This window comes from Dunckerocampus dactyliophorus, chromosome 15 (assembly GCF_027744805.1).
Source record: "Dunckerocampus dactyliophorus isolate RoL2022-P2 chromosome 15, RoL_Ddac_1.1, whole genome shotgun sequence".
Lineage (NCBI taxonomy): Eukaryota > Metazoa > Chordata > Actinopteri > Syngnathiformes > Syngnathidae > Dunckerocampus > Dunckerocampus dactyliophorus.
This window is the reverse complement of record NC_072833.1, coordinates 23,690,979-23,703,931: the sequence shown is the minus strand read 5'-3', so window position 1 is coordinate 23,703,931 and position 12,953 is coordinate 23,690,979. Positions and strand designations below refer to the sequence as shown.

General features: G+C 44.0%; 1 protein-coding gene across 1 annotated transcript; it reads right to left on the bottom strand.

Moving 5' to 3' along the window:
* Positions 1–174: 174 nt before the first annotated feature.
* On the bottom strand, positions 175–8,318 carry LOC129168361 (ATP-dependent RNA helicase DHX8). The gene is made up of 22 exons (XM_054753538.1): positions 8,120–8,318; positions 7,842–7,927; positions 7,668–7,740; positions 6,843–6,934; positions 6,311–6,759; positions 6,087–6,231; positions 5,806–6,012; positions 5,646–5,733; positions 5,456–5,553; positions 5,192–5,339; positions 4,878–5,059; positions 3,856–4,050; positions 3,594–3,779; positions 3,299–3,509; positions 3,039–3,220; positions 2,825–2,965; positions 2,587–2,742; positions 1,708–1,845; positions 1,508–1,636; positions 1,227–1,423; positions 976–1,155; positions 175–892 (listed from the first exon to the last, which is right to left on the bottom strand). Exons 1-22 carry the CDS (start codon positions 8,226–8,228, stop codon positions 673–675), a joined length of 3,612 nt encoding a protein of 1,203 aa, XP_054609513.1. The 5' UTR covers positions 8,229–8,318; the 3' UTR covers positions 175–672.
* Between the last annotated feature and the right edge of the window lie 4,635 nt (positions 8,319–12,953).

The window sequence follows — 12,953 nt, the reverse complement described above, 5'->3', positions numbered from 1 at the left end:
TGCCTGTTCGGAGGCGGGTGATGAGGAAAACAGACACGCATGCATATGGCAATATATTGAGCCCGGCAAAATTATCAAACTAATTTTAATTTGTGTGCTTTAATTATTGTCCCAGGTCTAGTGCCCACGAGACATTTTTTTTCTGAATGAGAAATCTTGTCACATTTTAATCTCACGAGATCTTGTGACACCCCTGGTATTTGGTAAACTGGCAGCATTACGAGGCTTGATGCAGTATTATATATTGTATTTAAAGTTCACCAACACTTTATTCTATTTTAACGACTTTGCAAAAACACACAGCACATTATTATTTGTGGAGACGTTCACGAGACAGTTCAACATGTTAAGACCATTTTGCATTTAATAAAGACATTTTCACATACTGACTAGCAATTACTGTACAACAAATTTGTATATACAGAAAAAAGATGTACAAAAAAATAAAAATAATGTGGTTCTGTGTTCTCATTTTTGGCTAAAACAGCAGAAGCTTTTACAAGAAAAACAAAATAAAGTGTTTGTCAAACTGAATACAGAAGACAAACTCCATGACCTGACAACTAAATCACAAAGTTGTCAAAAATAATGACTTTTTTTTTTTTTTTTTTTTTTTTAACAAAGTTTTATTGTGAGGTAACCATCTTTGCCAAGACCACACAGCCAAAGTCCTTAACGCCGTCTGAAGGCCCGCGAGATCCTCCAGGCGTTGGGTTCCTCGTAGCGGTTGTACAGAGGCTCCAAGCGCTGTTGCTTCTTCTGCTTGCTGAGGCGGGTCGGGTCGGACACCTTGAAGAAGGCGGGTGCAAACTCCACCAGCCAGCGTGGGTCGATAGTGGTCACCTCGCGCATGTACTCCTTGGTGGTCAGCACCAGCTCATGGTACACCACCCTGAGGAAGGAAGGAAGGAAAGAAAGATGTTACGTTGGGATAGGTTTTGCTCTCAAAACACACCTGAGTCCTTGGTTTCTTACCATTCAGGCTGGCGGTTGAACAAAGCGCTGGAGGGGTGGATGTAGACCACCTGCTGGTCTATCAGGGTTCTGTAACCCTCCTGAGGGTCCTTTTTGGCTGCGTTGCGGAAGAAACCACTGCAAATTGCTTTCTGGACCCGCACGGTGGCTTTGCCGCACGACACCACATCCAACTTGTGTCTGGAAAGAAAAAAGTAGAAAAGGTAAGTAGTGGTCACCACGAGGGCATTATGCCATCATCAGCATCATACCTGTCCATGATGCCCAACATCTGTTTACGGATGTCCTGCGCTCTCCTCAGCGAGCGAGCCTGAATAAAATTTTCATAGCACCAGGGGTTGGAGAACTTGTTATTCTTCCAGGAGTTATAGACGGCCAGCAGAGTGAGATGGTCGCCTTCGGGCTGGTGAAACTTGGCCTTCTTCTGGTCCGCTAGGGCCTGCTTGTCCTGCAGCACCAAGACAAAGTTCACTACAAACTCCACTGCCATGAAATGAAAGTACGAACATCCCATTTAGGGAAGGCAGCAAACCTTTGGCCTGTAGAAGACGTTCTGCACAGACAGCATGGACACGATGGTGAGCATCTCCTCACTGCAGCCCAAATGCACAGACATGATTAACATCTTGCACAGCATGGGCTCCAGAGGGAACTCTGCCATCTAGTGGACAAAATCACAACAACAGTCATCTTATTATTCTTCGTTATTTCTGCTTGAGGGCGTCCACTCACCCTTCTGCCCAGGCGTGTGAGCAGGCCCTCGTCATCCAATGCTCCAAGAGTGTAGAGCTGCTCCATGGCTGTGATCAAGGTCTCCATGGGAGGAGCATCCATGAAGTCAAAGGAGAGGAGGTCGTTGATGCCCATGGCCTGATGGAGGACACACAAACACCTTGAGTACACAACATCAATGCCACGCCACAGAACGTGTGTGTGTATGTTGGAGGCTGACCAATTAATCAGGGCTGTTTATGTCATATTACCGATGAATCAACATCGGTGAATATGTAACCAATTTATTAACTTTTTTTTGCTGTGTGGAGATTAATTCGCTCTGTCCCTATGTGTCTCTGTGCTACACCCTGCCAGAGTACCTGGCCCCTCCCCCTCACCCGCTGTCAGGGCCCGTTAAGGAGTCAAATCTTTTTTTCCTCACACAAGTTTTAGAGAGTGTATTACAGCGTTATAACGTGTAAGTTGCATCACTGTAATATAAACAAAGATAGATGCAACTATTAATCCACATGTCCACCATTATCTAATAAAAGGCTATTTTACAGCTTTTTACAGTGAAATAACATTATACATCAATATATGCCCTATATCAGTGTGTTTACAGTTTGCCTTTTGTTATTTATCAGTGCGTTTAGAGTCCTTATGTTGACAGTGTTACGAATTAAAGTTCCTTGTTTTAATTTAATAGTCTTCAGCTTCTTTGTTTGTATCGTATTTTGGGTATTTTTCAGAATTTATGTTCATGTAAGTATATATCCTTTGTATATCAATGCTCTTAATTCATAAACCGACGGATATATCGATTTTTTCAGCCCCAAAAATCCCATATTGGTCGGGCTCTAGTGTGTGTGTGTGTGTGTGTGTGTGTGTGTGTACCTTCAGTGACAGCACTGTGCTGGCCAGGTTGGTCCTCTGGATCTCGGGCACGTTGGTGGTCAACATCTCATCCCTGTAGGCACGCTCCGTGTAGAGGCGGTAGCACTTCCCTGGACCGGTTCTGCCGGCTCGGCCCGCCCTCTGCTTGGCTTGAGCCTGCAAGAGTTCATCGTGTGTTTAGGGGCAAGATAATTCACAGGAAGTAGCACTGTGGGCGTCGGCGTGCTCATTTGGCTACCTGTGAGATGGGCGTCACCACCAGCTGGTCAATGCCTGTCTTGGAGTTGTAGACTTTCTGCTTTACAAAACCTGGGTCCACCACGTAGTAGATGCCATCGATGGTCAGAGACGTCTCGGCGATGTTTGTGGCAATAACGACCTGTGAGACAAAAACACACAGTAAGTAGTGTACTTAATAAAGTGACAAGTTCTTGTTGCTATTGTAAACATACTTTTCTGCTGCCCGGGGGTGCCGGGTCAAAGATCCTGGTCTGCATCTCGCTGGGCAGTGCAGAATAGACGGGAAGAATAATGAGTTCTGGAACGTCGGGCCCAAGCGACTTCATGCGCTCGTAGAGGATCTCGCAGGCCGTGTCGATCTCTTCCTGTCCGGTCAGGAAGACCAGGATGTCGCCTGGAGAGATGAGGACGGTGATGTCATGAGCTGATGTTGGACAAAAAAGTATGTTTAAAGAAAAACAAACAAACAAACCTGGAGGTTCTGTCAAATGGATCTGCATGACGGTGATGAGGCTGGCGTCCAGGTAGTCCGTTTCAGGTTCTTTGGTGTAGAGGACCTCCACTGGATACGTTCTTCCTGGGATGGTGAAGATGGGCGCCTCGTAGAAGTACTGGGAGAACTTCACGGCGTCCAGCGTGGCTGAGGTGACGATCAACTTCATGTCTGTGCGCTTCTGGACCGTCTGGTAAAAAAACAAACATTTTGTTACCTGGACAGGATGTAGGATAAGGGGCGGAGCTAGCGGGAATCACGTGACAGTGCTGACCTTCTTGAGCAGACCAAAGAGGACGTCGGTGTGGATGGTCCTCTCGTGAGCTTCGTCCAGCATGATGATGGCGTACTGGCCCAGCTCCGAGTCAATCAAGCACTCCCTGAGCAGCATGCCGTCTGTCATGTACTTGATCACCGTCTCTGGGCTGGTGCAGTCCTCAAACCTGATCGTGTAGCCCACCTACAGAGAGGGGCAACACATTTAAGATCACAATACAGGTTACAAAAAGGAGGGAATAGGCCATGTGACGATGTACCTCCTGTCCCAGACAGCATCCGTACTCCTCAGAGACTCGCTTAGCCACGGACATGGCGGCCACACGACGAGGCTGCGTGCAGCCAATCTTTCCTCGTGTGGTGTATCCCGCCTCCGCCAGGTACTGCGTGATCTGTGTGGTCTTACCAGATCCGGTTTCCCCAATCACAATGAGGATCTGGTTGTCATGCACGGCCTGTGAAGAGACAAACACGAATCTAGCAGGTTTTTTTTGTCTTCTGTGTCAAAGCTCGTGAAACAAACTAACTCGAGGTCGTACCCATGATGCTGGTCCCCACTACATTAATCCCTCGTTTATCATGGTTAATCGGTTACAGACCTGACTGTCATAAGTTACTCTCCGTGAAGTAGGATTCCTTATTTATAAAAGGAATATTTTCATAGTGCGAGCAGAGAAAACTTGTTTACAAACTTCTAATTATGTTTTTTCAACATTATTACAGCAGTGTAGACATGAAATAACACCCCATTTTACTGTACCATACTTCTTGCGGTGGCTATTGCCTCATCAATGTAAAATTACTGACACTTAGTGACCACTTTAGAATACTACATATCATATAGCTATTTTCCTACTTGAAAATGGCAAGAATTACATACAATTTGCTTAAGTGTGGATATTTTAAAAACTAACAATAGGCCGCATTGAACCATGAAACAGCATGCTTTATTACATCATATATTTTTGAAAAACAATGATAAAGTGAAGCCGCAAAATTTGAAGAGCAAAGTGCTGAGGGATTACTGTACTGAGAATTTTTAGTATTTTAGTACTTTAGCAGTTTGTATTTAATTTTTTCTGTGTTTCCTTTTAAGGATTGAGTATCTTATTTTCACAGTCAATTTTTTTTACGTGCAATCACTGACTATACTGTGTGCTTACTGTCATCCTTGCTTACAGTTGTTGCAGCGTTTACATTGCCTACTTGCTGCTCTGTGTGCGTGGGGACAAATAAAGCTTTTTTTTTATTGAAATGGAATGGAATGAAAGAAGAAAAGAACCTGAATGAGCTGCTCCTTCAGTTTGTAGATGGGCAAGCTCTCCCTCTGCTCCAGGATGGAGAGCTGGGTCTTCTTTCCGTACGAGGCCTTGTTGCCTCCAAAGGCGTGCTTCTTCCACTCGGGAATGTCGTTGGGCATCATGCCAATGCCTCTCATGTTGGCCGCGATCTGCCGGCCGTCGACTGCAACACAACACGGCACATGGGTCACGCCTTTGATTCCCGCACTGTCAACTCAAGCGATTATTTGAATCTCGGTTCTCGCTTGCTTTGCTGCGCTATTAAAACACCTGCACCACTCTATCACACACTTACCGTCTGGCAGCGGGTCGACCCAGTGTTTGTTCAGTCCCATGGGGATGGAGTCCATCTCGGCCTCTCGCGCCGCCTGCTTCAGCTCCCGCCTCTCTTTGGCCAGAGCGCTCTGCATCATGGCCGCCTGGGACAGTGAGCCGTCTGGATTCTGACAGCAAAGAGGGAAAAACTACATTAGCATTCTCCTAAAAAAGGTTTATTTAACATCATCATATCATCAGAGGTAGTGCTACAACAAATAAAAGCAGTTGAGTGGCGTCCTACCTTGACGATCTTGACGGGGCTCATGTCCATGCTTTGCTTGGTGTGTCCTCTCAGAAAAGGCGGCTCCTCTTCAACCAACTCAATTTCCAAGTCTTCGTCTGGAACAAACGTGACAACAAGATGCAAATGTCCACAAAGGTTAATTCACTCAGGAAAGGCTTCTGATTGGACAACAGAGCCTCTTCGTTACCTTCCTCGTCATCAACTTTGGGAAGAATCCCAGTCTCGTCATCAAAGTCTGGGAATTCTTCTTTGGATAAAACATTGGCGGCTATCATCTGTGGGCAGAGCGACATGAGTGATGAACAGAAGATTCAATGCGTTTCCTTCATAACTTCACAACAACCAACCTGCTTGATCTCCCACTTCTCTGGATCAGAGATCTTGGTGAGCCTCTTCCTCTCCAGGGTGTCGTCCTGCTCCAACTCGCGGGCGTGACCCAAGTTGAGGTTGCTCGGCCCGTCTGGGTTCCTCATGGTCACCTCCTCGCCTCCGTCCGGGCCCACGTTCCTCCTCCTGTTGGGGTTCAGGTCCTCGCCCGTCTCCTGGTCCACGTCCTGAAAGAGAGCACCGTGGACGTTAAGACGTGTCCTCAGGTGGTGAGCTGCCGCGGCACCGGCATGCTTGTTACCTTCATGCTGAGGCTGGTCTTGGAGCCTGTAAAGGACAGCACTTTGACCTTCACCCTTTGGCCTTTGCTGACAACGTCGGCCACGTTGGCCACTCGGCCTTCTCGCCGCAGCTCAGAGATGTGGACCAAACCTTCCCAACGTTTCCTGCAGAGGAGAGAGTCATGTGACTGTTAGCTTCCGTGCTAACCACTCAGACAGGGAAGTTGATGCGAGTCTAATCAACCTGAGCCCCTCCAGCTGCACAAAGCACCCAAACTGCATGATGCTGGTCACTTTGCCGTTGTAGATGTCACCAACAGAAGGCTCCTCCGGAGGGGGGCGGTCCACATGTTTGTCCTTCCAGTCTCTGTCTTGATCTTTCCTTGGGCTTGGCGAGCGCTCACTCCAGCGGGAAGGTCTGTCCCTCCTCCTGGAGCCATCGCGGTCCCTGTGGCGATCACGGTCTCTGGAGCGAGACCTGGAGCGTGATCGGGAGTGGCGCCGCCTCTTGCGGTCCCTGTCCCGGTGCCTGTGCCGCTCCCTGCTCCTGCTGCGACTCCGGCTGCGGCGCCGGCTCTTCTCAGAGCGGTTCTTGTCGCTTTTGGAGTCAGTGCCGCTCACGCTGGGCATGAACATCTCCAGCTCCTTCATGGCGTCGGCCGCCACTTTCACATCCTCCTCGTCCAGGAGCTTCTGCGGAGGACACACCAAACAAAACAGTGGGCGTGCAATTCACGAGTCACGTGGCATCTCACGTCTGACAAAGCGTGCTGTACCTTTGGCGCTGGATCGTTTGCTCTGCATAGTGCAGGGAACATCTCCTTCAGTTTCTCCTTCTCGGACTTAGGCTTCAGAACATCACACGTTGCTATGAACAACATTGACAAGTTTAGATTTTTTTTGGTACCTTTTGTGAGTGTAACACAATCAATGTCGGGCTACAAACTTGTAAGAAAAATACATGGTATCGTAAATAAAGACATTTTGAACACTTGCAAAACCAGAAGGTACATTTCTCAAAATTTTCAACCACATTTTATCTAATGTCACATCATGACTACGTATAGAAGCTAATATTACAAATAACTATGGATACTTGGATCAGGGTTTTATGCCGCCGATTCCGATCATCCAGGACCGAAATCGGCCGTTACCGATACTGGGCACATGGATTAATTATACCTTTTCAATTTATTTATGATGAGTGCTGTTGGCCAGGGGTGCCATATGAAGGGGAAAAGTCAGGAAAATTCCAAGGGCTCTTGACTGCCAGGGGTGCCAAAAAATAGGTAATTATTAATAAAATTAGTAATTAATGAAAGTGTGTGGCAACTTGATTTTTTTCCATGGGACCCAGAATTCCTAGCTGCACCTCTGCTACTGGCTATATGATATGAAAAAAGGAAACATAAAATCACCTTAACTGCACACAGGGATCGCCGCGGGCTGAAATAGCACTAGCCACAGGTGATCGGCGTTGCAAATGCCAATCCCATGAATTTTCATGGAAATTGGCCGATTCGGATCGGTGGCCAATTGATTGGAGCATCCCTACTGATAACTAACATTGTGATGCTGAAAGGCAATTACACATCCTTTACCTTTACTTGAAGATGCTTTAGAAGGCGGTCTCATGGTCTGAATCAGCCTGAGCAAGTTGCTAATGAGGGAATCCTGTAGTGACAGCAACATTACAGGTTGTCAATAAACAGGAAAAAATATAAATATATATCAGTGAACGTTAGACAGTCTGCCATCACGTGCAATGAACTTACTGTGAACTCCGCTCCATTTTCCAGCAAAAGAGCCTTAAAACCGTCAAAAGTCGGCTGCTTCTCCGCCAGGCTAATGACAAACTCAGCTACAACAGCGAGACAAAACACACACATTTACAAGTAAGTATTGTCTTAAAAGTTTCCCACATAAGGAACACCAAATCACAACTTTAGCCTGACTAAACTTTCAACGACACAATGCAAGCTAGTACTGTATTAGCTTTAGCCAGCTAGCTCATATTTTTTCGCTGACACAAGTTGTATCATAAAACACAAACCTAAATCTTTGTCGCTTATTCCGAGATGGTTATCGAGCTCAGTGCACACTTTGGACACCAAAGATAAAAACTCCAGCTGGGAGAGCTCGTCCACGTCTGCTTCTGCCATGTTCTACACAACAAGACTTGTTTCGTCGCTCAGACCTTAATGCTAAAGGAGGTACACATATAGCCTCTGAGCCGTTCGACTTCCGCTTCCGGTTTGAGCGGAAATAAGTCATCGCGCTATCTTTTCCCACAGACTCCGCAGGATGGCGCTCGGAATACTCTACTAAACTGGATTTACTTCAAACAGCACAACTATCACACTAATGTGTTTAAGTAACAAAACCCTTTTAACGCGCTATACCAATTTTACAGTATTGTCCCCTTGTTTCTCCCTTCTCCTCATTTAAGTGCCTAACACATGAATAAATTATTTTATGATGTATGTTGTGCATTTACAGATTATCCAATTACATGGGATGCACAGTAAAAGCAATATAATGTCAACGCTTGACTTGCTGCCTAAATAATTTGTTCAGAGGCGATGAAGATTTAATCAGCTCAGCCTTTAAAAGAAGCACTGCTCAGATGAGGCCGTGGCGAACAAACGTCAATTCACTTTTTGTCTCATTGTTTGTGGCCACTTTTAACAAGCCATGCTGAAGAATTTAATGTTCTTTTGAGAGGAAAGCATCCTACAAAGATGTTCAGGATCTTCAATCATGGTGCTCTGTTGTATTGTGATGGAAATAAAATGTGTGGGTGTGGGAGAAACAATCCACTACAAGACTACAAGGCTTTGAGCGATGAATCAGGCCAGTGCAATCATGGCTTTATCTCCTCCTTTTCATCGTGCAGAAGCCAGCTGGAGAGAGTGTCACTGACTGATGCTTCTTGGCTGCATTTCTCTGCACTCAATCAAGCTACTTGCATTGCATTCCTGGCAGCAAGATCAACATGGGCACCACCTTCCTGTTTCGCGATGACTTATATCTTGAATTGGGTTGTGTTTCTCACCTCAAGTCTCTTCGTTTCTTTTGATCACGGCTGCAAAGTAACCTAAAATGGAGCCAAAGAAATCTGCAGGTACCAGCATCTTGATGAGGAAGGTGAGATAAGCCACACTGTGTAAAAAAGCAGTTTCCTGTAAAAACAAGCACCGTTATGCATTTAAGGCTCAATGGGGCCGTCTGCTTGGACAGTTGATCAACATTCTAGTATCGTTTTGGACGCGGTTAAAGGTACAAAGGTTACATCACACACTCAATCCATCCGAGACCAATCTCAGACCATGTATTATTAATCCATACGTGGCTTGGTGCAACCCTCCTAGCCCGGTCCTTATTACCATCTGATGAGAGCACCGGCGTATCCTTGGAGGCCTAATGGCCGTTATCTGGCGAGTGAGAGGCTTGCAGCTGCCAAACCTTCGGGCAAAGACGCTACACACGTTTCGTAAGAGACGCAAAATGAGTGAAAAACATGAAAAGCAAAAAAAATAAATATAGTAATCCCTCGGTTATCATGGTTAATTGGTTACATACCCGACCGTGATGAGCGAATCTCCGCCAAGTAGGACTGCCAATTTGTAAAAGGAATGTTTTCATAGTTGGAGCATAAAAAAACCGGTTTATGACCTTCTAAATACAGTTTTTAACATTGTTAGAGCCCTCTAGATATGAAATAACATCTCCTTAGTCACATTTACACTTCTGTTACCCATTATAGTAGACATAATAAAAGAAAATAAGACATTTAAGACATAAATAAGACTCATGCTCATGTGTGCTATAAATGTGTCCCCTAGGGGAGCTTAGTGAGCGCGGACAGGAAGTGACATCGGCAGTTCAGAGTTGTGTTTAAGCTTGAGTAACAGTAGCCCGTGTTTCTATGAGGGATTATTGTGCCTGTTGTGAGATCATTCAAACCTGCAAAAGAAGCCTGTTTTGTGTCTCACCCAACATTACAGTAACATTACTGACACCTGGTGATATAGACTGGTGTACAGTAATCATACGTTTATTGTGGTTAATTGGTTCCAGAATGTCTGTGAAGTAGGATTCCTTATTTATAAATGGAATATTTTGGTAGTTAGAGCATAGAAAACCTGCTTACGAGCTTCTAAATATGTTTTTAACATTGTTAGCCATGAAATAAATAAGCCCTATAGTCACCCGTACACTCCTATTACCCAATATACTGTATAATAATATAATATAATATAGATTCACACACATTAGCATTGGGAGACTTGCTTCTTGTTGTTCTTCTTTTACTTCCTGTTCTCGACAGTACTTCCTGCCATGGCTTGTCTCATCATGCTACATATCATCACATCTTTGAATGCGTCTTCTGAATGCCTTATATTTTGTATTTTACTTCATTTAGCCATTTTTATGCGTGAAAATACTTCATTTAGGCAAAAAGCAAGTTAAAGTGGCATATGTTTTGACAAAATATTAGGCCATATTCAACCAGCATTCAATTGTCACAAGATCTTGTGTCACAAGATCTCTCGAGGGTAAAACATGACAAGATTTCTCATTCAGAAAAAAAAATTCTTGGGCACTATGCCTGGGACGATAATAAATAAACAAATTAATCACAAAATAAATGAAAATGAACTCGATAATTTTGCCATCTTGAATATATTTTCCATGTGCGTGCATGCCCGTTTTCCTCGTCTCCCGCCTCCAAACAGGCAGGGCGACGGGTCACTCTGTGCATTGGTTTCTGCACCTTGGAGCGTTTGTTCCATAGAACAAGGGCATGATCAGAGTGAAACCTTTTGTCAGTCATACAGTCTCTTTGTCTGTTTGGGGTGGAGGCGGGGCCGGTAGAATACAAACAGCGTGCGGAAGAGTGTAACAGAGTAGAAATTCAATTAGTGGATTTCAATATATTGTCATATATTTTTTCTGTTTTTTCATTGAACATTTCTTCAAAGTAATGTTAAAATCTCATCTCATCTCGCTCTCGTGTATCGTCTCATCTCGTGACACACCTATTAATAAACCGCACTAAAGTGAAGATGCAAAATTTGAAACGCAAAGTGGCGAAGGACAACTGTACATTAAATACACATTAAATTTCTTCTGCCGCTTCTTTTCGATTTATTTTTCAAATGTCACAGACAGAACGGCCTGAGAGTGCTTTTAGACAAGGTAGGGACCCACAGCAGCACCCGGTACTCGCTGAGAAGAGCGATACATGTTTTCATGACAGAATCTCCAAAAGGGGGCCTGAATACTGGGTAAATATAGCGACAAAGTGGCTAAGTTGGCAACACGAATCTTTCCTGTTTTGTCTTCTTCTTCTCTGGCAGAACAGGTGTGTTAAGAAGCAGACCATCTACTGTGCGGAGTTGGAACGACAGGCAACGAACGACAAGTGCGTGCTAGACGTGAAGGAGCCTGATGGTGGCGCCACTGAGAGTGGACAAGTCACTCATAAGAAGTGAGCGTGTCTGATGACCTGACTTGTTGACATCTTCACTGCTCCTCCTGCTTGTGGAACTCAGCTGGCTCCCAATAATGGTTGACAGCAACCGCACGTTTTCATTGAGAGCTCTTGTTATCATGTTTATGCAGCAGTAAAAACACGCTGATGCGGAAGAGGTGTGGCTGCCAAACTCCCACAACTCAACACGCCGTCTGGGCTGTGTTAACGCGCCGCACAAATGGCGCTCAAAGCCAAGAAACCATTTCCTGATATTATTCCTTCCCTGCGTTCCCATAGCGACGTGTTTGCATTGGACAGAGAGCCCATTTCTTCTTTGTCCAGTTGTCAGCCCTTCTTCTTTTTCTCTTCACACACAAGTCGATCCTTCTTCCGTTTGCTTATCACACACATCTTTCTGATTACAGTAATCCCTTGCCACTTTGCACTTCAAATTCTGCAGCGTCACTCAGTCACGTAAAAAATATATGAATTCATGAAACATTGCTGTTCGTGTTTGAATTGGGCCTATTAGTCAAAAATATGCATATTTTAGCGAAATGTACATAAAGTAAGCATTATATATTAAGCATTTTCAAGCATAAAAATGGCACTCAAAGATGTTGCAGGTAGGTCGGGTGCAGTACCTAATACATACAGTCACTTTGCAATTCAAATTTCACAGATTCAGTTTTTTTTTAATATGTTAACTAATAAATCATGCTGTTTGGTGGTTGAGTACCAAATATATATATGTATATATATATATAAAAAGAAGCATATTTCAGCAAATTTTACTTTTTCTTTTCCTAAATGTGTTTTATACAAATGGCAAAAAAAAGCCACATTCAGATTTAAAAAAATAAATATGTTTATATATTTTTTTCGTTTAATTTAATTTTTAAATAATCTATGTATTATTTTAATTATACTAGAAAAAAATATTTCAAAAAAACAGATGTTGTGATGATACGCAGCATTCTGCACTGCTCAATAGGTGTCAGTGTGACAATAGCCACCGCAGGTACTGCCCAGAAGAGGAAGTAAAAAATAGGACAAGAAGGAACTATCCCAATGCAAACGTGAGTGAATCTATATTATGTCTTATTTATGTCTTATTTTCTGTTATTATGTCTACCATAGTGGGTAATAAGAGTGTGAAGGTGACTATAGGGGTGTTATTTCCTGTCTAATAATGTTAAAATGTTGTAACTACCAAAACATTTATAAATAAGGAATCTCACTTAGCGGACATTCTCGAACCGATTAGCCACAATAAACAAGGGATTACTGTACACCAATCTTTTGACTCGCAGGCCACATTGGGTTAAAACATTCTTAAATAAATAAATATAAAAATATATAAACATAAAAGTAGATACAAATAAATATAAAATTGACACTTGGGATG